We start from the raw sequence: 22,166 nt of genomic DNA, 5'->3' as shown, positions 1-22,166 counted from the left end.
ACCATAAAGGCCTTTTAAAATACTTTCTAGATAACCAATCAACATGCCAGCTTTGGTCGTGGTCTTGTCCCCACTATAAGCCATTTCTCACAGGTCCTTCACAGGAGCTCAAAATTGACTATTATAGCTGGAATTATATTTATTATATATCCAACAGTATCCGAAGTTTGTTGTTCTGGTCTCTGCTCTTACTTTTATTTATGTAGCACCTTGAAGTTTGTTTCAGATGTAAAGTGCGCTGTAATTTATATATTGTTATTATTATTAATTTGACAACCGCATCATTACATTTTAGTGGGCACATGTTGTTGCCACATTTTCCACAGTAATAGATACAGTTTCATCATAATAAACTGAAGCTGTAAAGCCACTTTTCACATGACTGACGGTGCTTTTGGGGGCTTCCTGCTCGACGCTCAGAGGACTTTGATTGATCCGCGGCTCTCGGCTCTGCCTCACTCTCACAGCAAAAAGGCGGCGATGAGGCGAAGTGGACGCCGTCTCCTCAGCTGATGAACTCTCCCCTGTCATCGGGCTTCTTACGGTCAGACCCAACATGAATTTGTCATTCCTCGCCCTGACAGTGGCGGTCGGCGGCTTCTGCTGTGCCGCCGGCAGCGTCCCTTCATTCATCCTGCCGTTCACCGACTGCGTCCAGAGCCGGGGGAAAGACGCTCCCTACCGCGGCGCCATCGACATCACCGAGTCCGGCAGCCGGTGCATGAACTGGACCGAGGTGGCCGGCTTCAAGGAGCGCCATCCGGGGAAAGGAATAGGAGAGCACAACCACTGTCGCAACCCGGACGGCAGGATCCGACCCTGGTGCTTTTTCAGGAACCACAAAGGCCGTGTGGACTGGGGGTACTGCGACTGTAAACACGGTAAACACCTCGGCCTGTGAGGGAGTCAGTGGGAAAACACAACATTCCCAAATGGTCTTTTCATTGCTCTTTATTGTAACATATCCCCTGCATGGTTTTTATGCGGGATGATCATGGCAGAGGTGTTCAGCTGCGTGCAAATGTGTTAACACATACTGAGCAGGCTCATTATTCAGCAGCTGGGACACACACACACCTTCAGTGTCCCAGGTGTGACTGTATGTATGCAGTTGACAGGTCTAAGGACATTTCCTGTGTAATGACTGCACAGTTATGTTTGGCAACAACAGTTCAAGAGATTTGCCAGCATGAGACAGGAAAGTGAGAAAGCCAAGTCAAATATCTACCTATTTGATATATATATATATATATAAAAAAAAAAAAAGTGTAACGCGGGAAACATATTTCATTATTGAGACCTGCCAAACACACAGGGCTGAACCATTAAGTGCTGCTGATGTGAAAAGTGGTGACAAAGTAGGCCCCGCTTCTCTTGGACTGATGAGGGGTAGATGGAGTTTAGAGAGAGAGGGTGGTGAAAGAAATAAGAGTGTGCCATTTCCATTTGGCACAAGTCACAGAGCCTCTGGTATTTTTAGTTGTGCAGTTTTCTTGGCACGTGGGTAACTTATCTTCTGGTGATTGATACTTTGAATCGGTGTATTTTTGATCCAGTTTCTGATGGCATTCGGACAATAGCATGCCTTTAGGTGTCCAGATTGTCAGTTGGTGTTCATCTGTTTTTATGACCTTTTGCAAAAAGAAGTTAGCCATTCATGGGATATTCCCTCCATTGCAAGTGAAGATACAAAACAGATATCCACCTGTGCAAATGTGTGTGTCGTCATTGTCCCTGATATTATCTGGTGCCCTGAAAACCTTTAAACAATATAAACGATATAGCCCATTCATGACGTTAATGGCTTGTAACATAAGACAGCGTCTGTATACACGTGTGATCATTTTAGGTTTAAGGAGTGTTTTTATAAAGCATATTCTGATCCTTGAATGAAAATGTTAAACTCAATGACATAATTAAATGTATGATTGAGGGGCACAGGGCAATAAAGCATTACCCTCCCCAAACCCCTATTTCTTATGTTCTGTGCTTGTTTACCTGAATAGGCTCAGTGCGTCTGCAAGGAGGTCGCTCCAAGCTAGATGGCAAAGTGGAAGTCTATCTGGGAGGAGTTTGGGGGTCCGTCTGTGGTGATGACTGGGGGGACGAAGATGCTGCAGTAGTTTGCAGACAGCTGGGCAAGGGGTGAGTGAGCATATGTGATCACACGTGTGCTCAGATATGTACTATTTAGCATGTAGCATGTACTCTCTTTCTGCCTCTCCCTTCAACACCTGTATTCAGACACAGGTGCAAGTACAAATGGCATCTACCAGATACATTTCGAACATCAAGCTGTCTTGCAAATGGTCAGAGGATAATGAAAAATTGCTGAGAATGTACGAGAATTTCACAACACGTCAGACCTGCACATTCATGCATTGTCTTCTCTTTACTGCCTTTGTACTTTTCGTGAGTGGGCCTTGCATTCCAACCCCCCATTTCCTGGTGGTATTTAAATACCTTTAGGGCTCAGCTATTTACCTTGTGAGTTTTTCCTCTGTCTTTTTCTCACACACCCAAACGCATGGCTGGACCGACTCACACACACACTATGACGATGAAATGCTCTCATGCTATAATATATATGGAAAATGTTCACGAGGCAGCTCATAGCAGTCCTAATTTCCCTAAAGAACAGAGACGTTCTGTGCAGTACAAATGCTGACACTAACACCAGCACTGGCATGCAGACTGACATAAACGCATGTCTGTATGTGCATATTCACACAGGAGTCAACGAAACTCCACAGCGGAAAGGAAAGAGGCAAATGTCAGCCATATGTCAGCTGGAATCGTTGGTGAAGACTTTCACACGGCCAGTTACTGAAAGCCTCTGGGTGAAAAAAAAAAAAAAAAAGTCTGACCCTATTAGCTCTTGAATGACAAAGCAGGAACATACAAATGACTCAAGCTCGCTACTGCTGGGCCGACCTGACTGCTTAATTTTTTTTTTGCCCTAAGATGGGCCACCAGAATTTACTTTAGATAGAATAATAAGTGCCACGCAACAGTTTTCAATACTGTAAAGAAGGTACGCTCTTTGCTGTCGTTTGTCTTATTAAAACAAAGTATTTCAATTCTGATGCTTCTCAATCCCCCTGCAGGATCTCAGGTCGGGCACGTGCGGTTTCCTTGCTTCATCCAGGCATGGCCAAACTCCATTGGCGAGCGGTCCATTGTCAGGGAGAAGAGGCAGATCTTCTCCAGTGTCCCAAGATTACCTGGAATGGAGGAGAGTGCTCTCTAGCTGCAGCTGTCACTTGCACCCAACAAAAAGGTAGGCCCACCTAATTGGCAAATATCGGTCTGTGATTGATAGAATGAGATTTTGTTTGAAAACTTTTTCTGCAATATGTACTTTAAACGTAAAGGAGTATCTCAAAACTTTGTGACAGCCTTCGATGATTCTTAATTGTTTAAGTGTAAACGTGTGCATTTGTGTTCAAATGCGTTTCAGCAGTGGTGAAGCTCCCTATACGGCTGGTTGGGGGTCAGTCAAGGTCAGAGGGCACAGTCGAAGTCTTCCACGCAGGACAGTGGGGTTCCATATGTGATGACCAATGGGATGACAGTGACGCAGAAGTGGTGTGTCGACAACTGGGGCTGAGGTAAAGGACTGCCCACACACTCACCTGCACAAATCCACACTTACGCACAGATATTAGTGATCATATTTGACTAATTAAAACCAATTATTAGCTTCGAGTATGAGAAAGTAACAGAAAGGACGAGAAAGGGCGAGTCGGAAGCTGAGATGTGTTAATATGGGCGTTTAGTTGTTTCTCTGTCTCCGAAAGTATGAGAAGTATTCTTTCCATTCTGCCACACACAGAGAGGAGCAAACAGTAAAGAACATCTGGGGGGCAGATAGTGAATCAGGCTCATTGTTCCTGCATGAATTCTAGTACCACAGAGATATGCATAATAAGCAACACTACACCCTGCAATTGTTCGTGTGTGCATCTCTAATGCCATTATTGGTGTTGCGATGTTTATTTATGCACAGATGTGCGTGGCAAAAAATATTTCAATAGCAGGCTCTGCAGACAATGTTTTTTGTTTCGCTTGATTTTGAATCTTACACTCTTTTTTCTTTGAGTTGGGGAAAGTCAGTACATGTGTTTTTCATTATATCTGTGTTACTGCAAACCAAACCGTCTATTCTTCTGTGCCTTGCCTTCTCTCTGTAGCGGTGTAGCAAGAGCATGGGGCCAAGCACATTTTGGCAAAAGTTCAGGCCGTGTGTGGTTGGATGAGGTGCGTTGCACAGGCAATGAGCTCACACTGGACCAGTGTCCAAAAGGTGCTTGGGGAGAGCACAACTGTCTGCATGCTGAGGATGCAGGAGTATCCTGTAACCCTCTAACAGGTAGGCCAACACTTTTCAGTGTTAGTAATTCATAACATTCACTAAGATATGCAAGTGAAAAGCACACGAATAGATATATATGCATGGAAGGCGAACACCAACTTTCCTTCTGATCCTCTAAATTTGACGCATTGTAGAGCAGGTTTTAGAAAGTGTGAGACAAGTTGTCTGGTATGTTTTTAAGGTGACTAATGTGCAGAGGCACAAGTCTTAAGAATTGAGCCCTGGTGACAATTTTGTCTGGAAAGCATAGGCCAGGCCCTAGGAGCTTTTCATGTCATCAATACCACTAGAAATTGTTGTATTATTTGTGTCTTTTTTTAAATTGGTGCAACTTTGTCACAATAATTTAAATAAAGACATGTTTAAAGAGCCGTAAAAAAAAAACAAAACATAACCATCTGTAACCACCACCAGTCTGTCTGCCTTTATTTCCAGACGGTGCTGTTAGGTTGTCAGGGGGTACGGGAAGCCACGAGGGACGTTTGGAAGTCTTCTATCATGGTCAGTGGGGGACAGTGTGTGATGATGGCTGGACAGACTCGAATACACAAGTAGTGTGCCGACAGCTCGGCTACAGGTAATGTTTGCATGCTGCCAGAGAGGCACATACACATGCACCCTTATTTCCTATTTATTCACAATGTTATAACCCGACTGTCTGCGTTTGGATGTGCATGTACATGTCTGCCTCGCAGGTTAGGTGTATCTCTGGTTGCTGACGGCCTTGACATCACTCTAGTCCCACGCTTCGGGGTTGGATCGGGCCCCATTCTTTTGGATGATGTGAGCTGCACAGGAAAGGAGCCCAGCCTAATGCTGTGCAACAGGAGGGAGTGGCTCCGTCATGACTGCACACACCACGAAGATGTTAATATCGCATGCAACCCTGAGCATAATGGGTCGAGTCTTCCAAATAGTAAGAATCTTCTTTTCCTGTTAGACGACTCAAAGACTAAAAGTTTGCAAATAACACCATAAAGGTTCAAGAAGTTCAAAAACTGCTGTATGTGGTTAGATACATATATACAAACTTCGAGCAGTTACCATGTTTGAAAATGTAGGCTCGTTTGTTGTAACCTCCCCTGCAATGTGGGTATGCTTTAGATTGGAGGTTTGCAAATGAACATGCAGGAAAAATTGCGGTACAAGCATTTGTCATTTTAAGGAAAAAAAAATAAATTCTTCTTTTAGAGTTGGTCAAAGTAGAGAAATCACAGTTTAAATGCTGTTAGAATTCCCCCCTTTATTTTATTTTAGTCACTATTAAGATTTCAGATGGTTTTTGATCTCTGATGATTCTGTGTCTTATGTTTTAAACATTGACAGATAAAGGATGATGTAAAGGGCACAGCTGTTATTTGGATTGTTCTGCCTTTATAACTGGGTGACTTGTAAATTCATCTTGATTAAATAGACCTTTTTGAGAAGGGGAAAAAAAGTAAAGCTGCCTCATGCTACACTAATCTTGCCAGAGTATTGGATAACTGGTGAGTTGTTTTACTCTAAAACTGCTCTTTTATAATACAGGGCAGGTAATTTTCCAGTGGTATTATGACTACTGAAAGAGGGAGGAGGGTTTAAAGGCTACCACCATTAGTCAAGCTGACGTCTATGGTCTCTAAACAATTATAAAGATGTAGTTGTGAAACATAGAGTTGGATTGCAGAAAATGGGACCATCTGTAATGACGTGAAGGTAACAGATGTAAGCTTGGTGAATGTCACAGAAAGCATGCATCACGGTTTTAAAATCCTTTGTGATGTGAGCAGGGTGTATGGAGTGTATGGAGAGCGTTTTGGGTAGACAACCTGCGCTGAAACTGCCTATCTGTTTGGTTTAGGTAGATTATACTGAAGATTCTCGCTCCATGACCAGGGACTAAAGATTTATGTCATTCCTGCCTAACATCTGTGTGTATGTTGGTTTGTGTGTTTATGCAAGTGTACAACCCTCCTCTGCTTTCTCCTCTGTTACATATACTACAGGCTGATTGGTCTTGTTTTTTTTTTCTATGAGAAAACCCAGATAAACCAGGTTTTCCTTACACACTCTTCCATCACGTGTGGCTTGTGTACGAGCAGAATTATACGTGTGCATGTGTGTTTCTGACATAGAGGATAAAGATTAGCATTTCCTCAACAGCAAACTCCAAGTAAGAAGTACACAGTTCCATAATTAATTCCACTTACCTTAATCTCCCCCTTCTGCAGTTCATATGTCTCATACACAATGATTGAATGCAGCCTGACACTCAGCTCAGGCACTGAAAATAATTTCAGGCTTAAGGAAAATGCCAGTGATTTGTAGTAGGATTTTCTACTAACAGAAGGAATTCGAAAAGTAGAAAAAACAGCTTACATCTGGCGAACAGGTGACATAAAATAGCTTAAAACTTGACACAAAACAAACTAGGTAAAAATTAAATAAACACATCGATTGAAACGCTGATTGATCCAACATTTGGCACATCTCCACACATGGAAAAGACATTAAGCCAAATTGGTGTGGGTGTGGGGGTGGGGGGGGTGTTGAAAAGGAAGATGGATTGTTCATACTGATTTGATTATCCTTTTGAGTTGATTACCACTCCACAACAAAAAAAGACACATGTGAAACGCACACCTGATAAACTTAAAGGGTTTTTTATTGTGACTGGAGTCTAAAAATTTCCCCTTCTGGACATATGAGTGCTTAAATGCAAGGGAAAGTCACACGTGCTGGAGCTACTTCCTTTGTAGGGAACATGAGCAGACATGCGCTATTCACTAGATGAGTTAGCTTTGAGGATCAGAGTTGTCCAGGCATGTTTTTGTGGTGTCTGTGAGAAGATGTCGGTGTTTTTGGTTAACTACAGAGAGAAAAAGTTTGTGCCAGTCAGTTAAGTGTGAGCAACCTAAATTCTAAAAGTGTTTGTGTGTGTTCTTCAGGTGTGCCAGTAAGGCTTGTGGGAGGAGAGAGCCCAAAGGAAGGCCGAGTGGAGCTGTATCTCTCAGGTCACTGGGGGACAGTGTGCGATGACGGATGGACTGATAGTGATGCAGAGGTGGTATGCAGGCAGCTAGGCTACAGGTATGTCTGCGTATTTGTGTTGGTAGGCCTCTCCTTTTTGCACAACAGGCTGAAAGCATCAAGACCTCCAAGCATTTCCAGCTAATCTACAGTAAAATCTAAAACTTTTCATTGATTAATCTTTAAAAGGTGCGCAATCAAGTTCTTGGGCACTTCTTATGAGCCTCCGGTGTGCAGCCAACGACTTCTAATCGAGGGCTTAGCTATGTCCTTTCTCGGGGCCAATAAAAACAGAGGCCCAGTTGTACAAAACATACATGCACAGTGACAGATATGTCAAGGCAAAGCAAACTACCTCATCTCACCCTCTCTGTGTCCCATTATCTTTTCCCCCCTGAGACTCTGTCCTGCTTTCCAAAACAATGTGTGATGGTGAGGGAAGACTGTACCATAACAAACCGTCTTCAGTTTCTCTCTCGTCACTCTTCGGTGAGGGACACTGATTCCATGGCCACGCAACTTCTGTGACACATCTGTTTGGAGATGAAAGCTACATCTGGAGTGCATAAGCGTGAGAGTGAGGGGAAGCGTGGTAGAGGCGTGTTAAAGCCACGTTGGGATCATCATTCTGCCTCGCACGGGGTGTGATGAGAGGTCATTACAGACAGCAGCTCCCTGAGGTGTTTTGAATATGTTTAGCATGCATATAAACACACAAACACACACAGTTTGACCTATACAAACCACATTAACTAGCAACCATTCATTCATGTAGTGAGTGCCACAGCAAAGTATATTTCATCAAAATATTAATGGGCGACAATTTGATACAGGAAATTGTGATGAACAGCGATCTCATACCTTGCAATCTTCACCCTTTTAAAACCAGTAGAGCTTTAATTCGGGTTCCTGGACTATTAATGATATCCTGGAAACTGTAATGCACCTAAGGGTAGGAAGAACTCCTCCTATCGCTCCTAATGTTATTTCTGCTGCACACTGAGCAAAGGTTTTCAGAAGCTGTAATGTCAGTACACTTGTGTGTCCGTTACAGAGCTGGCACAGCAGGAGAGGTTTCTTAGCTCAAAGACACGATGGGAATTTATTTTTTTTTTTTTCCAGAAAGCACCTGTGCCTGCCCCTCTTCTTTCAACCCTGTTCACTTTGGCTTTCACCATTTCTCCTTTGCAACATGTAAAACTGATTCACTCGCAGAAAAAAGTGGATGTCCAAAATGATAAATATTATTCATGGATTAAAATGGACTGAACCTGAAACATGATGTCGGAGGGCATGTCTGGTTTCAATTTCCATCTGTATTGCACACAGGCTGGAGAGTCACTCTTTGCATGCTAACTACTACTCAGATGCAGATTTCCCAATCGGAGATATGAGTTTCCCTCTGGATGTGTGAGGACAGAGGACCCATTACCTACCAAACCTCAGGGAGTTAATGAGATCCGCAGTCTCTGTTATCTATTCATTTTAAATAAAATCACAATTACAACATCACCCACTGACCTCTGTGTTCAAGCTGTTGGCTAATTGAAGTCAGGGGTGACATAATGATACAAAGTAAATAAGTTAAAAGTTGTCATCAGATTGTAGAAGTGGTTTGCGTCACAGCCTGAGAATGTCAAATTGTAACATTTACACATCACTGCCTACACACTTTGCAGATAGACTTGCGTGTTCGACAATTTCTTTTTTCCTGTGTAAAATAATTTATGATCCTACATAGTCAATGTAGTATAATATTTCAGCAGAATGACATTTGACTGAATGACAAAACAAAATTAGAAATCTGGCCAACACTTCCTGTATTTTTATGAGTCTTGGGAAAGAAAAACACATAACTCCAGTGTTGGCCTCTCTCCATTCATTTCCAGGAGAGTTTAGAATTCAATATACAGTTTATATCAACTGAGATCTTGGTGAAGCCTTGGACATGTTTTTTGGATTGTTTGTATGTGTGCATCTCAGGTCTACTAATCAATGTTTACTCAAGTTTGGAATGAAGGAAGACCAAACTTTTGGTGTCTTTACCTCAGAAACTTTACAGCTGTCATTTTTCGTTTTATTTGATGTTATATCTCTTTTGTTTTTTTGTTTTTTTTATTGCTTTTGTTGCTAGAGGATGTTACACATCTTGTTCTGTGAAGAATTATATTGTGAATAAGTCCACACACTTACTTCAATTTCTCTTAATATAAACTTAATTTTGACTCTTCTAACATTTTTCCAGTTTAATGTCATTCAGAAGGTGATAGTAATCCAATGGCTTTGTCTGTCCTCTGCCTTTCTATCCTCTTCAGGGGCGTAGCAAAGGCCCGTGTGATGGCATACTTCGGGGAAGGGACAGGACCCATCCATGTGGACAACGTGAAGTGTAGCGGAGAGGAGCGCTCGTTAGCAGACTGCATTAAACAGGCACCCGGCACGCATAACTGTCGCCACAGTGAAGATGCTGGGGTCATATGCGACTATGGTGAATCAAAGCCCAGCCTCAAGGAGGTCAAAGGTCAGTCAATGACCTTTCAGACTGTTTTACTTTGTGTTGCAATCAAATTAAGTGGTGCTTCTGTGACTCTGTGTATTAATGAGGACATGAAGGTTATGTGTTTGGCAAAGAGTAACAATATGTCATATACATGGAAGAAATAATGAGAAACAAATGAGTACGGAAAAGTCCAGAGGAGAGCAGGAGGGTCTCCACTGTTTGTGTGTGTGAGTCCATATGGTAAAATGGTAAGGGCTATGTTTTTGCTTCACCCTGTCTGTCACACATTAGGTCAGAGTCATATGAGGCTATCCATTACCTGCACATATGCTATCGCTACTCTCTTTCACACTGTGGAAGGTGATTTGCTTTTTCCATGTGAAGACTCGCATCGTCTTAAAATACACTAAAGCCGTGTTTGTAGATTTTAACATACCAACGTACACAAATGAAATGAAAACGATCTGTGATTCATTAATGGTCTTTGTATAAGGTTCATACGTGAGGATGAATTTCAAACATTATCCTTCCGTCAGTCTACATGTTTAATAAGGGAAACATCTGAACTGTATGGTTTAACAATCATCACCCTCCTACGCACTCTCACATATACACATCCAAGTGGTTCCTCTTTTGTCTCCGTCAGATCCTGTCAACTCAATTTGCGGTTTGCGGCTCATACACACTCGCCAGCGCCGGATCATAGGAGGAGAAAACTCTCTGAGGTAAGCTGGAAGGGACAGGAGGGATTAATTACAGCACTGAGGAAACCTGCCAGAGACCTATAGAGTCAGGACTCTTGGATGTATTTTCTGGGCAAGATATCTTAAGAAAATAGCTGATCTGATGATGCAAGCACAGAAATGTACCGTTCTCGGTATGTGTACCTGTTTATGGCAGTCGCTGATTAACGTCCTCCAAAATTCACATGAATAGAACAGTGAAGTCTTTTCTTAGTGTTGTCTGAATGGGACACAATGTGCTCTTAATAATATACTGTTGCTTGAATTGTGTATCAGCCTTTCAGAGTGGCTTTTGTGTGTGTATGTGGGTGCGCGTGTGCATACTTGTGTTCATTTCTGTAGGGGTGGCTGGCCATGGCAGGCTGCGATCCGTTTGCGAGGCTCTCGGGGAGATGGGCGGTTGGTGTGCGGAGGGACTCTAATTGACTCCTGCTGGGTCCTGACCTCGGCTCACTGCTTCAAGAGGTCAACCACACGGCCACGCACGCACATGCATGTTTAAACAAACACATCTATTTTTTAAATTAAACGTTCATACTTGCCTCTATGGAAGTGATGTGAGTATAAATACATGCAATGGCGTCTTTCTGCAGAGAAAATTAACAACGTTTGACTCAACCCAATCAGAGCTGCACATGAAAACAACATCCTCAGCATTCAAATAGAATTAAGTTTGACAGAAGCCTGCGAACCTCAACAATGTGAGCAGCAATTATTGTGGGTTCGACTGTGATTATGGTACAGGTGGCAGTGGGACAAACAGAGCTACTTCATTTCAACTACAGGTCTGAGGGCCTCCACAGGGCGCCCCTCGCTTGAAATCCATCACCTAATGTGCACAGCAGAGAAGGCAAAAGAAAAAATGAAGCACAATCAGCTTTAGGAAATTTGTATAGTGCTGCGAATGTTGAGGATTGTGACAACACCAAACATAAGGTCAGCGTTTTATACTTTTACCATCCTGTAAATCTGTCAGACACAATTGTGAGGGCCATATGTTTTTGGTTGCGTTGGCAGGTTCCAGGGTTGGTGTTGGTAGAAAAACCATAACTCTGTGGAGGCCCGTGCAGCTCAACCACTATAAATCCTGATGTTCCACATTAAAGACAGACAGAAATCTTTTACAATATCCTTTCCCGTTCCATTTCTTAACCTGTTCCCAGGCTCATTTCCCCATCAGAGCTCTTTCTTTATTAAATAACTGCTACACTGCAGTGTGACGTTTCCATCCTCTACTGTAAAGTTGTACATACAGGAAGCACATACTGAAGCTGTGTTGCTCAAATCAGGACTTCAGTTCATTATTTGATTAATGTAAACATTGTGTATCAATTCTTGATTTTTACTCAGTCTACTAACAAAGTCACTTAAAATGACAAAGTAACAGCCAATTAAACTTTTCAAATAGGTCAATGCAACTCAAAATACCTCACTGATAAATCATGCTAGGCATTATTGTCGCTAGAAAGGTCTTTAACACACAGCTCTTATGGTCATGTGTCATGGCATTGCTGAACAAAAGGAACTAATGATGTGTAATCTAATCAAAGTAGTGTTATATTGTATGGTGTTTATGATGACCTGGTGCATATTCACCCCCTGCCTCAGGCTTTGCTGAAATCCCAATACTATGCCGTACTGGCAACCCCAACACTCTGGTGATGGGATGCAAAATTTGTACCAGACATTATTAGAGATATTTTTAGCTTTACTCCAGTTATCATACACAGCGTAAGCTTACAAGAAAGGTCACACCCTACAAAGTACTTACGTTGCCTGCATGATGGTATGCAATATCAGATTTCAGGTCTCCAAGATGAGACCTTCAGCTCAGGCAGCTTTGAAAAGCAATTTGTTGCATGCAAGCCAGAGACCAGGAAAAGAACTTCCTACCTGACAGTGTCACTTTTCATTTATGGTGACGAAAATAGAATGATACAAACAAACAGACACACACCAATGACAACCAAATACACCCAGGCATATATTGTGTTGTCGTATACAATAAGCAAGGCTAATGTACTTCTGCGTTATCAAAGTCGCACAGATGATGTCATGCTAAAGAAGAGTCATGTTACCGATTAGTGGCTTCATAAAAATTGACCTCGAGTTAATGGTCACATGTTGTCGACACATTAAACCTATAAATACGTTCTAGCTGTAGAACTGGGGGCTTGCCAACCTCACAGCTTTTAGCAACAATGTGTAAAATCTATCATCGGTGTCACGTTCAAGATCTTCTCTGCAGCTTTAGGTCAGAATCAAGTTTTATACCAATCCTCATGAGCTTTGTTGTGTCCGTGTGTGAGAGTTTTAATGGACATTTACTGTACATAGATGGCTGGTCAGCAGTGTCTCCACTCTGCCAGTGGCATTGTGGCATTGTGGCATTGCCAGGTCGGGATCTTTCCGGAAATGTCCCTCCAGTTGTAACTGGACACAGTCTTGGCTCACAGGCAAACCCTCCTTCTCTCACTCATCTCTTCTTCCCCCTCCTCCATCCTGTCTTTGTACCTGCCTTACTGTAATCCATTTCAGAAAGGCCAAATATCTCCTACAAGCAGGCAGGAAGTGTGAAATACACTCAATATTCTCAGCTAAATGCATAAACACACAGAGACTTTCACAGATTCATTAGCATTCTTGCTTAGTCCAGATTTTCTTTTGTTTACCCCCTAAGAGTGGTGGATAATCATTTCTTCAACACAATGCGGAGTGATGTGAACATAAAAGTACTAAGAAAGGTGATGATGGAGAGGAGATGAGGCACAGTTTTAAAAGAAGACAAACGCATAGCTGATTAGTGAATTGAGGAAGGACACGACAGTCTCTTCTGAATATCGAATATTCATCGTACAAACAGAAACAAAATGAAAAACTGAATTAAGCAAAAAAAAATAAGCAAAAGATAACACCAACTGATTACTGTCGAGGGTCCTACTGAAAAAAAGCCTTACCCATATTAATTAGGCAACATTTTAAACCCCCTGCATGAAGATCACATGATGGGTTGTTGCCATTGTTAGGCTTAACATACCAAAAATATTGCTGGCATAATAGCAACATGAAGTCTTAAACATTTATAAATAAACTTTGAAATGTCTTCTGCTGTCAGTGTAGTGCAGATTGTATGTCTGTTTGCACAGACACTCTTCTTTTTCCAGATCTGACGTAACCGTTGCCAGAGCTCATACTCAAATCTTCACAGTTTATCAGCAGTGGGATTACTCATGTGCTCACACCCCTTTTCTCAAATGGCCCCTCATTATTTATCACTTTTCTCTGCAGGTATGGAAACAACACCAAGCACTATAAAGTCAGAGTGGGGGACTACCACACCCTCGTCCCAGAGGAATACGAAGAGGAGTACGCCGTAGATCAAATCATCGTCCATCCAAGCTATCACTCCCACGGCAATGACCACGACCTGGCCCTGGTCCGTCTGTCACCGGGGGCCATGGGCCAGACGGCGGGAGAGTGTGTGTCATTCAGCCGTCATGTCCTTCCTGCCTGTCTGCCAATGAAGAAAGAGAGAGTGCTCAAACAAGCCAGCAACTGTCACATCACCGGTTGGGGTGACACAGGTGGGTGTGTGTGGAGGGACCGTCTAAATGTGCAAAAGCCATGAGGTGCAAAATATAACGTAATTACCGAGAATCAACACATTTAAAAGCCTTCAAACCGTTAAATTCTCTTTGTAACGGAGCAGGACAAAAGTGATCATTCGTCCATTAACTATATTTGCCTTTTCTGTCAGCTTCAACAGTTTCCAACAGTTTTTTTTCCAATATATTTCATACCAGGGGCATTACATGATGTTCCATTTGACTTAGTGCCATCACATTTTAGTTCAATATGTAAATCAGTGCAGACTTCATCAATTAACATGTATAATATGTTATTATTATTATTCCTCTCAAAATATCTGAAGAATCAGGTGTCTATAACAATTTCAGAAAACAACACTTCAGATAAAATACTAGAGAATCCTTCACCAGTAATTTCATTCACTTGACCTTTTCGCTCTGTCTGCTCATATCCACATCTGTTAGTGATCTTAAAATGACATAGTGCTGTCACGGAGTTGCTAAGGGCTACAAGAAGTCACAGTAGTAATGTAGAAACACGCGCTCCCCGTCGAGGGCAATATCTTTTTTTCTACTGGTTCATGTCTGTTGAAATGATATGTGTTAAAACCTGTAAGAGTGGGTGTGCGAGTGTTTTTATTCGTTTATTTAAGTGTGATGACAACAGAGACTGTTTAGTCAGATGTTGGAGAAGAAATATTTGACTTCAGGATACGTGTCTGCTTTGCACAGTTGTTTGCACTCTGCAATCTGCCACTTTGGTGTCAAACAGACACACACACACACACACACACACAAATTTTGCACGTATATGCCATCACTAACCTACCATGGATAACAAATTACACCACCCTGCAAGCTTGTGAGTTTAGTGTTCAGTAGTGGTTCTCTGCAGTTGGGTTGTTTGTTCCTGCAAACACACTTGGCAGAGCTCATTAGTAGAAAACCACAGAAGCATCATGTACTTGTCACTACTGGTTAGTAGTTGGATCCTCTTCAAATATTTTGGCCACGGAGTGATGCTCACTGTTGAAAAAACGCAATCGGCAGTCTCCAGTCTTCCCAGGCCACCACTGAAGTTGCATACAGGGAAAGTATTTCATACATAGACAAAGATATGTAACGGGAACATTCACGGGGACAAAAGAAACCAGGTGTGTTTAAACTATCGGAGACAAATGGACAGGCACCTCAAATGGTAAGTTTTTGTAATGTGGTAAACAAGCTCAAGGACAACGAAGTCACTGGCCAGGCAAACTTTAACACAAGTTCCTCCCATCTGTCTGCCTCTCATCCACAAAAAACAATTTGATCATGCAGATAAATTAATCCATAAAGGAGACGTCAAGGTTTTTCACCAAATAATTGAAAATTTTGATTAGATGCTTGCCCTTTATGAGAAGTCAGAGGCTCACTAAAGCGATCTTTCTTCTCATTCATCATTCATCTTCCTTGGACCATGAATGTCTGCATAAAATTTAATGGCAATTCACTCGGCAGTTGTGGAGATATTTAAGTCTGTTACGCAGCTATTATGTAGGTATTTTGAAGTTTCTGCTGCGTGAACTATCACTATCCCTCCCAGTCTCCACTTGGAGTATCTGACCTTGACATTAATAAACAGTTGCTCACACACACATGCTATACAACCTCTCTAAACTCTAACCCCTTTATTTTTCCAAGGTCGCTCATACTCGAAGACCTTACAACAGGCGCCCCTCTCCCTGCTGCCCCGTCGGCATTGCCTGCTGCATTTCCACGGCGCCTTCACCAGCCGTATGCTCTGTGCCGGCAGCACGCAGGCGGAGAGGCGCGTGGACAGTTGCCGGGGTGACAGCGGAGGCCCGTTGGTGTGTGAGCGTCCAGGGGGGGGTTGGGTGGTTTACGGGGTCACGTCCTGGGGTCACGCCTGCCGGACGCAACAGTCCCCTGGTGTCTACACCAAAGTGTCTGCCTTCAGCTCCTGGATACGCAAAGTGATTGGACATGATGAAAAAATTAGGTGAAAGGAGAATGTAAACTGGAAAATCTGACTTTGCGCACTCACTCGATTGGTCAGGCGACAGCTGATGCAACATCGGTCAAAAATAACTGATGTCATGATGTTATAGCCTGATTATCTTGCGACCTAAGTTTTAACCTGACTTTCAAATGGAGAGAAGAAGAAGGCCATGCTGGTGTTTTTATTTTTTTTTTTTCCCCGGGAAAGATTTTAGATATTTTTCAGGGATTGTAGCGCATGCAGTTTCTCTCATCTACATTATCAGCACTTATTTTAATTATTTAATATGCTCATCAGCTGCAAGCTTTTGAATGGTGTTAAATCTCAACAAACAGACATGCAGTAGCTTTAATATCCTTTTGTCTTTTCTTATGACATTACATACCAGATGAGGGTGTTTTTTTTCTTCCTTTTCCTGCCTTTGTTATGAAGTAATTTAAGTTATGTGAGTGAAATGTTGAAAGGGGACCACTTGCATAGATGAAGCATGCCCTCACGCATCCACGGAAATGCTGTGGCATGAATTTGCAGACTTGCACATAGAACCCTAACAAGGTACTTATTGCATGATATTCAGTGATTTAGTGTTAAGCACATTGGTATTTGCCAAAGCCAATTTTGCTTTTAAACCTCACTTTATTCTTGTTATGTAAAAAAAAAAACATTGTGCTCTTGTTTTACTGCGTATAAAAAGCAGGTTTCAGGTCTTGGGAATTGCTCAGGCATTTCTAATTGTCATCCAATCAGTACTTGTCTTTGTTTCACTGCTGCTTAATGTTGCAGGAAAGGAATAGACTGAAGTGTTTCTGAGTCAAAGCACAACAGTATTTCCCAGTGTTGATGTGTATGATATACAATTACCTTTATTTTGTGTTCTTTCTATCCTTGGAGAAGGGGGGGGGGGGGCGACTGGAACACTTGAAAAGCAAAAACCAGACACTACACTGCCTTCTTATTCAGTGCTTACTGACTGTGTGTTAGGTTTTAAGGTACAGTAAGATTTCTTCAAAACTAAGTTTTTTATGAACAGTCTGAGTTTATTGTGTGTTTAATCACACACTTTAAATACTTGAGTCACAATGACCATAATCTGTTGTGGGAGCGTTTTCCGTCATCGCCACAAAACTTGAATGGTTGGACCAACAAAGCTTTTTTCTCTTTTTTTTTTTTTTGTTTGTTTGTTGTTGGGATTTAGTTTTTTTTTTTTTTTTCACCGCAAACTGTCAAAGTGAGTACAACCATGTCAAACAATGTGTGAGCACGCTCACCCAAACACAGTGTCACTGTAATGTCCGACAGTATCTGCAGGAAGAGCTGTGATTTTATGAGTTTACAAAGCAAACAGCATGAAATCTTGGCAACAATAATAAAAAAAAATACATCCCTCCAGTTCTTGCCTTGCTTTATTTTTATCTTAAAGTATTTGACAAATATGTTTAATTCTGCTATAAAACTTTGAAAGATACATTCTTTTTTATGGGTTTATGATATAGTTTAATTCTATCAAAGACACATTGTAGCAGGAAAGCTGTTTATTGTATTTAGTGCAGCTGAGATTTCCAAATATTCTTCCCCTTCGAGGTTGTGATGAATTGTATTTACTTGTCTTCCACTCAAAAGGGTTAGGAAAGAAACAAGCAACAGCATGGAAGTAGTAGGCTATTGAAAGTAATTATACACTGTCAAGTACATTTGAAATCAAAATTGCATTGTCAACTATGTGCCAAGATTTAGTCAGGCATCTGTCATAGGAAGAAAAAAAGTTTTCTGGATCTGGACGTGGTAACTGATGTGATTCCTGCCCTGGCTCGGCTTTTAGAGACGCTTTTCATAGTTTTCTGAAATGTTTCGCTTATGAGTAAATACAGGACACGTAGAAAACAATACACTGAAGCCCAGCAGACTTTTATCAATGTCTTTCTTCAGGTTTGAATAATGTTTGTCACCCAGGCTTGATGCAGAGTAATTTATTGAACAGAGTGGCTCTAAAGAATCATAATCTGTCTTGTTTTGTATTTGCTGAATGAAGAACTCCCCTCAGCTGCTGTGCAGCGTTGTGTAGTTGTCCTGTAGGATCTGAGGGCACCCTCCTGTGGTCATTCTGAGGCATTACAAGAAAAGATGTGAGAGCCATGTTTATTTAAATATTAAAGAAAATGGCACATCAATTTTTCCCAATGTATAAATACACAAGCAACTTTGCAACATGGCAAAAAGGTTCACCAATAAAATGGTGTTCTGTTTTATTTTTCAATGGCTGGTATTAATGCAATGAACGTTGAATGCTCATACTGTTGATTCTAAAACTTTCATCACAGTGTATTTGTGGGCTGAATATATAAACCTTTTCTTTGTTGCTTGCTTGCTTTGCCTGATTTGATATTACATGTGGCCTTCGACATTGTGCTATAAGGTCTGCTGATTTCATTCTTCAAACCTTTATGCCTTCATTATTCAACATAGGAAAATCATAGTCATATTACTGTGCAAAAACATTCAGATGAACTGATAAGGCTGCATTACCCCTTTTTCCTTTACTCTTTATTATTCCTACTGAGTCTCAAGCGATACAGGAAAATTAATGAGTTTATATTAGATGTCACTGAGGGCGGTGCAGAAACAGAAGGCCTCATTATACGCAGATAGTTTATTCCTTCTCATATCTGTTTCTATTCCTTAAACGCTGGCATCACTTGGGAGAAAACCAGCAGGGGAAAATCTAAGGAAAATGATTAAACCTGAAAAAGAGTGATCTCATGCACATCAAATTGGCTGCAAGAAACTCCCTCCCCCTCCAGCTGCTGTTGAAAGTTGCAGAAAATACCCTCACAGATTTGGGATATTTGGTATTTTTAGACTGACAGTGTCTAGATCTGCAATATTGTTGGATATTTCTTTTTTTCTGAATGTCTTTCTTTCAAAGAAGGTCACAATAAAATCTCAAAACTATGTTTAGACCAGCATATCCATGTATTCCAACAGATTTTAGCAACTAATTACTGCCATTCAATATTATCCTTTTTTTTTTCTTTCAAATCTCTGCAGCCTAGAGAATGAATTAGGAAATAGTTGCTGCTATTATCCATCCCCTTAAACTCTGTAAATGTAAATGTCAAACCTATTATAAATAAGCAACAACAGAGATACATACAATGATTAATTTCCCTTACGTAGTTGGAAATTCTTTTCCATGCAGCTGCAGCTAATTTAAGAACACATTTTGATTTCTAAAAACCCGTATTGCCAGCTGTACATTTCAATTCCTAAAGTTTGTTGAAAAGGTGTAACATCCTTCTTGTTGGTCATAATGTGTTGTTGCTCCGGCTATCTAAGGTTTATTACAGACCCTCTGTGTATGACGAGTGAATAAAAAAGCAGATGAACAATCACTGACTCGACTGATGGAAATAATAGCTGTGCCTTCAAGGACGGTCAAGTCAGGTCCCCAAATTAATTTTTTGTCAGGAGCTCAAATGAGATTTCAGCAGAAGTATGAATTAAGTCAGACTGATGTTGTCCAATGTTTCATTCCATTTTATACAAAATCCCCATTTGTGTTTCCCCATTGTACCCCAAGGATTCAGGACAAACTTGAACATTTGTGGCCATTCATTTTCTATTGTCATGTATGGACTTTTTGTGACTCATCATGCGCCTCCTGCTCTAAGCTATCATGGATAACAAGCAGTACGTTACTGCTAGTTACAAAATACAGCTCATATTTTTAATGAATAATTATGAATATTTTTTTTTTAAGTTTTATTTCATTAGCTGTAACAATGCAAGAAAGAAATATCACGCAGAGTCGTGCATTCAAAAATTTATATAAATGAAACTCAACAGTATTTATAGAACTATTTCAGTATTTTATTTGATTGGATTAATTACTTATCCATTACTGTGTAAATCATTTTAATCCTGCAGCTGGTAAAGATGGGGCTAATTACTTTATATACTACTGGGCAATTTATGAATTTCCCCCAAGACATCCATAAAGTCTTATCTTAGCCTATAATAACACATCCAATTCAAATATGTATTATAATTTGTATTATTTATTTAAATCTGCCAAGTTCTTCCTACGGTTTATCAAATATATGAGTGCAAAGAGCAATATTTGCCTCTGAATTATAGTTCTCTACTAGTAGCAGAAGTATAATGTAGTAGAAAATAGAGATACTTAAGACAAATACAAGCACTGAAGTACTGTACTTGATAAAATGCTTCTGTTTCTAACCAGTATAACTGATTTGCTTGGTCAACTTGATGTAAATAGGAATACTGAATTTACTACGATAATACTGAACATTGTTACATTGTCGGTGGGTTAATCGTGACTGAAGTAGACCCTGACAGGCACCAATCCTTTGAACTAATGCATTTCATTTTCACTTACCTTAGAGGAGTGCAGCCAGTTAGGTCAAACACGATGCGACTTCACATGAGTGTGAAAAAAGAGGACACTCATTAGGTCAGTCATATCATTTCTTTAATTTTGGTTTTGTGTTTTGACATTTATAGTTTTCTTGCATTCAAATTGAAGCTAAATAATGTAGGCCACAGGTATCAAAAAGGAAACAAAAGTTGGTTGAGATTTAAATGAAACACTGACAAAACATAAGCAGTTACAGTAGCTACTTGAGAAAATTCTTGGAATCGAATGTCCAATCTATTAGGCTCAGTTTAGTCAGTTTTCCTCCCACTAAATCGGGTCTCCTCAGCCCCTTAGCACTGCAATTAACAGCGCTCATGCTCTGCTAAATGGACACAGCATTATTCTGCATGGCTTGTCAGTAAAAGAATGAGCAAGGAATGCATTGTGGTTCAGTGACTCATTTTCAGTCCTCATGATCCAGTGAAAATTTCAAAATGACATCTCTAAGGGTGAACAAGGCTACCAGATCTACCAGAAACTAGACTCACTAAAAATAAACAATGAAAACCTATCATGGGAGGTAACAGCCTGTCCCTCACCCTGAGTCTATGCTCTCGGCCTCCCTGCTCAGTTTCTCTCAATGTGGCAAAAGAAAATCATAATAATAAAAAGTGTGAAACCACATAAGGTGAATTTTCGTGTTGGCGATACATAGAACAGAAAGTAGTGCAAAGTCATCTCTATGGGAACCACGTACAGCTGACCAGCGCTGTTCTGGCATCATAAATTAAAGGTGAAAATAAAGAAAGGAAAAGAAATAGCCAACAAAGTCACTGCAGTTCTGCACAAGAGTTCACCACAGTGGGGGAAAGGGTTTAGGCATCCAACGCTTGCCAAATGGTCCGTGTCACCTTTAGTTCTCTTCAGTCATTATAATGTGGCTGTTCCTTTTTAGTCCCGCTTTCTTACCAGCTGAAACCATCCATCCATCCTTCCATCCAATCTTTCAGGAGTTCGGTTTCAGCCCACATAACTTTTCATTCCCTTGCCTTCTGCCTCCTTCAGCAGGGTCACAAGGCAGCCCGTCCTCGCCTTCACCTCAGGGTTTGCTAAAAGGCCACAGAGAGTACATCTGGAGGTCAGGGTCTCCTGGTTGCTTCCTGGTCTTCGACCACCTTCACCTTTAACCCTTGCTCATGGATGCAAAGGTTATCTAACCTTAAGAAAGAGGTGGAAAGAGGAAGGGCATTGAGGGGAAATCATTGGAGAAGGGAAGAGAAGAAAGGGGAAGAGTAATAACCATGAAAATTTGAAAGGAGACACAGTGCGACAGAATGGCTGTGGCTGTGAATAAACTGCAGACATCAAGGTGAGACTAATCTATGTGATGGAGGATCCTTTGAAAACCTGGACACGACTTAATCAGGCAATGTTTCCTTCGTGTTGAATTAGCTGTTGATACATCCCCATCGTCAATTTTAGCTTTTCTTTCTCGCTTTGTGAGACACCATTCATTTCTTGCACTAATCGGAGTTTGTATCAAAATTTAATGGCATAAGCTCATCAAAGCTGTTT

The 22,166-nt window shown here is 41.1% G+C and overlaps 2 protein-coding genes across 4 annotated transcripts in view; one reads left to right on the top strand and one right to left on the bottom strand.

Moving 5' to 3' along the window:
* Nucleotides 1-490: 490 nt before the first annotated feature.
* On the top strand, nucleotides 491-17,500 carry prss12 (serine protease 12). 2 transcript variants are annotated; one of them, XM_029504597.1, is made up of 13 exons: nucleotides 491-881; nucleotides 2,007-2,145; nucleotides 3,108-3,280; nucleotides 3,464-3,611; nucleotides 4,194-4,372; nucleotides 4,811-4,952; nucleotides 5,071-5,291; nucleotides 7,303-7,444; nucleotides 9,700-9,905; nucleotides 10,531-10,609; nucleotides 10,970-11,092; nucleotides 13,916-14,211; nucleotides 15,898-17,500. In XM_029504597.1, the coding sequence occupies exons 1-13, from the start codon at nucleotides 557-559 to the stop codon at nucleotides 16,218-16,220; spliced, it is 2,496 nt and encodes an 831-aa protein (XP_029360457.1). In that variant the 5' UTR covers nucleotides 491-556; the 3' UTR covers nucleotides 16,221-17,500. The 2 variants fall into 2 exon arrangements, with proteins under 2 accessions (XP_029360457.1, XP_029360449.1); XM_029504589.1 differs by having other exon boundaries at nucleotides 3,461-3,611.
* A 3,183-nt stretch (nucleotides 17,501-20,683) lies between these two features.
* The window catches only part of ndst3 (N-deacetylase/N-sulfotransferase (heparan glucosaminyl) 3), a 37,556-nt gene continuing 36,073 nt past the window's right edge, over nucleotides 20,684-22,166 (bottom strand). The window contains exon 15 of one of the 2 annotated variants that reach the window (XM_029497375.1): nucleotides 20,684-21,809. In XM_029497375.1, coding sequence (XP_029353235.1) covers nucleotides 21,801-21,809 — 9 coding nt within the window. In that variant the 3' untranslated portion in view covers nucleotides 20,684-21,800. The remainder of the gene's footprint in view (nucleotides 21,810-22,166) is intronic. The other variant, XM_029497373.1, reaches the window with a different exon arrangement.

Source organism: Echeneis naucrates, chromosome 1 (genome assembly GCF_900963305.1).
Source record: "Echeneis naucrates chromosome 1, fEcheNa1.1, whole genome shotgun sequence".
NCBI lineage: Eukaryota > Metazoa > Chordata > Actinopteri > Carangiformes > Echeneidae > Echeneis > Echeneis naucrates.
Note: the sequence above shows the minus strand (reverse complement) of the source record. Positions and strands in the feature narration are given on the sequence as shown.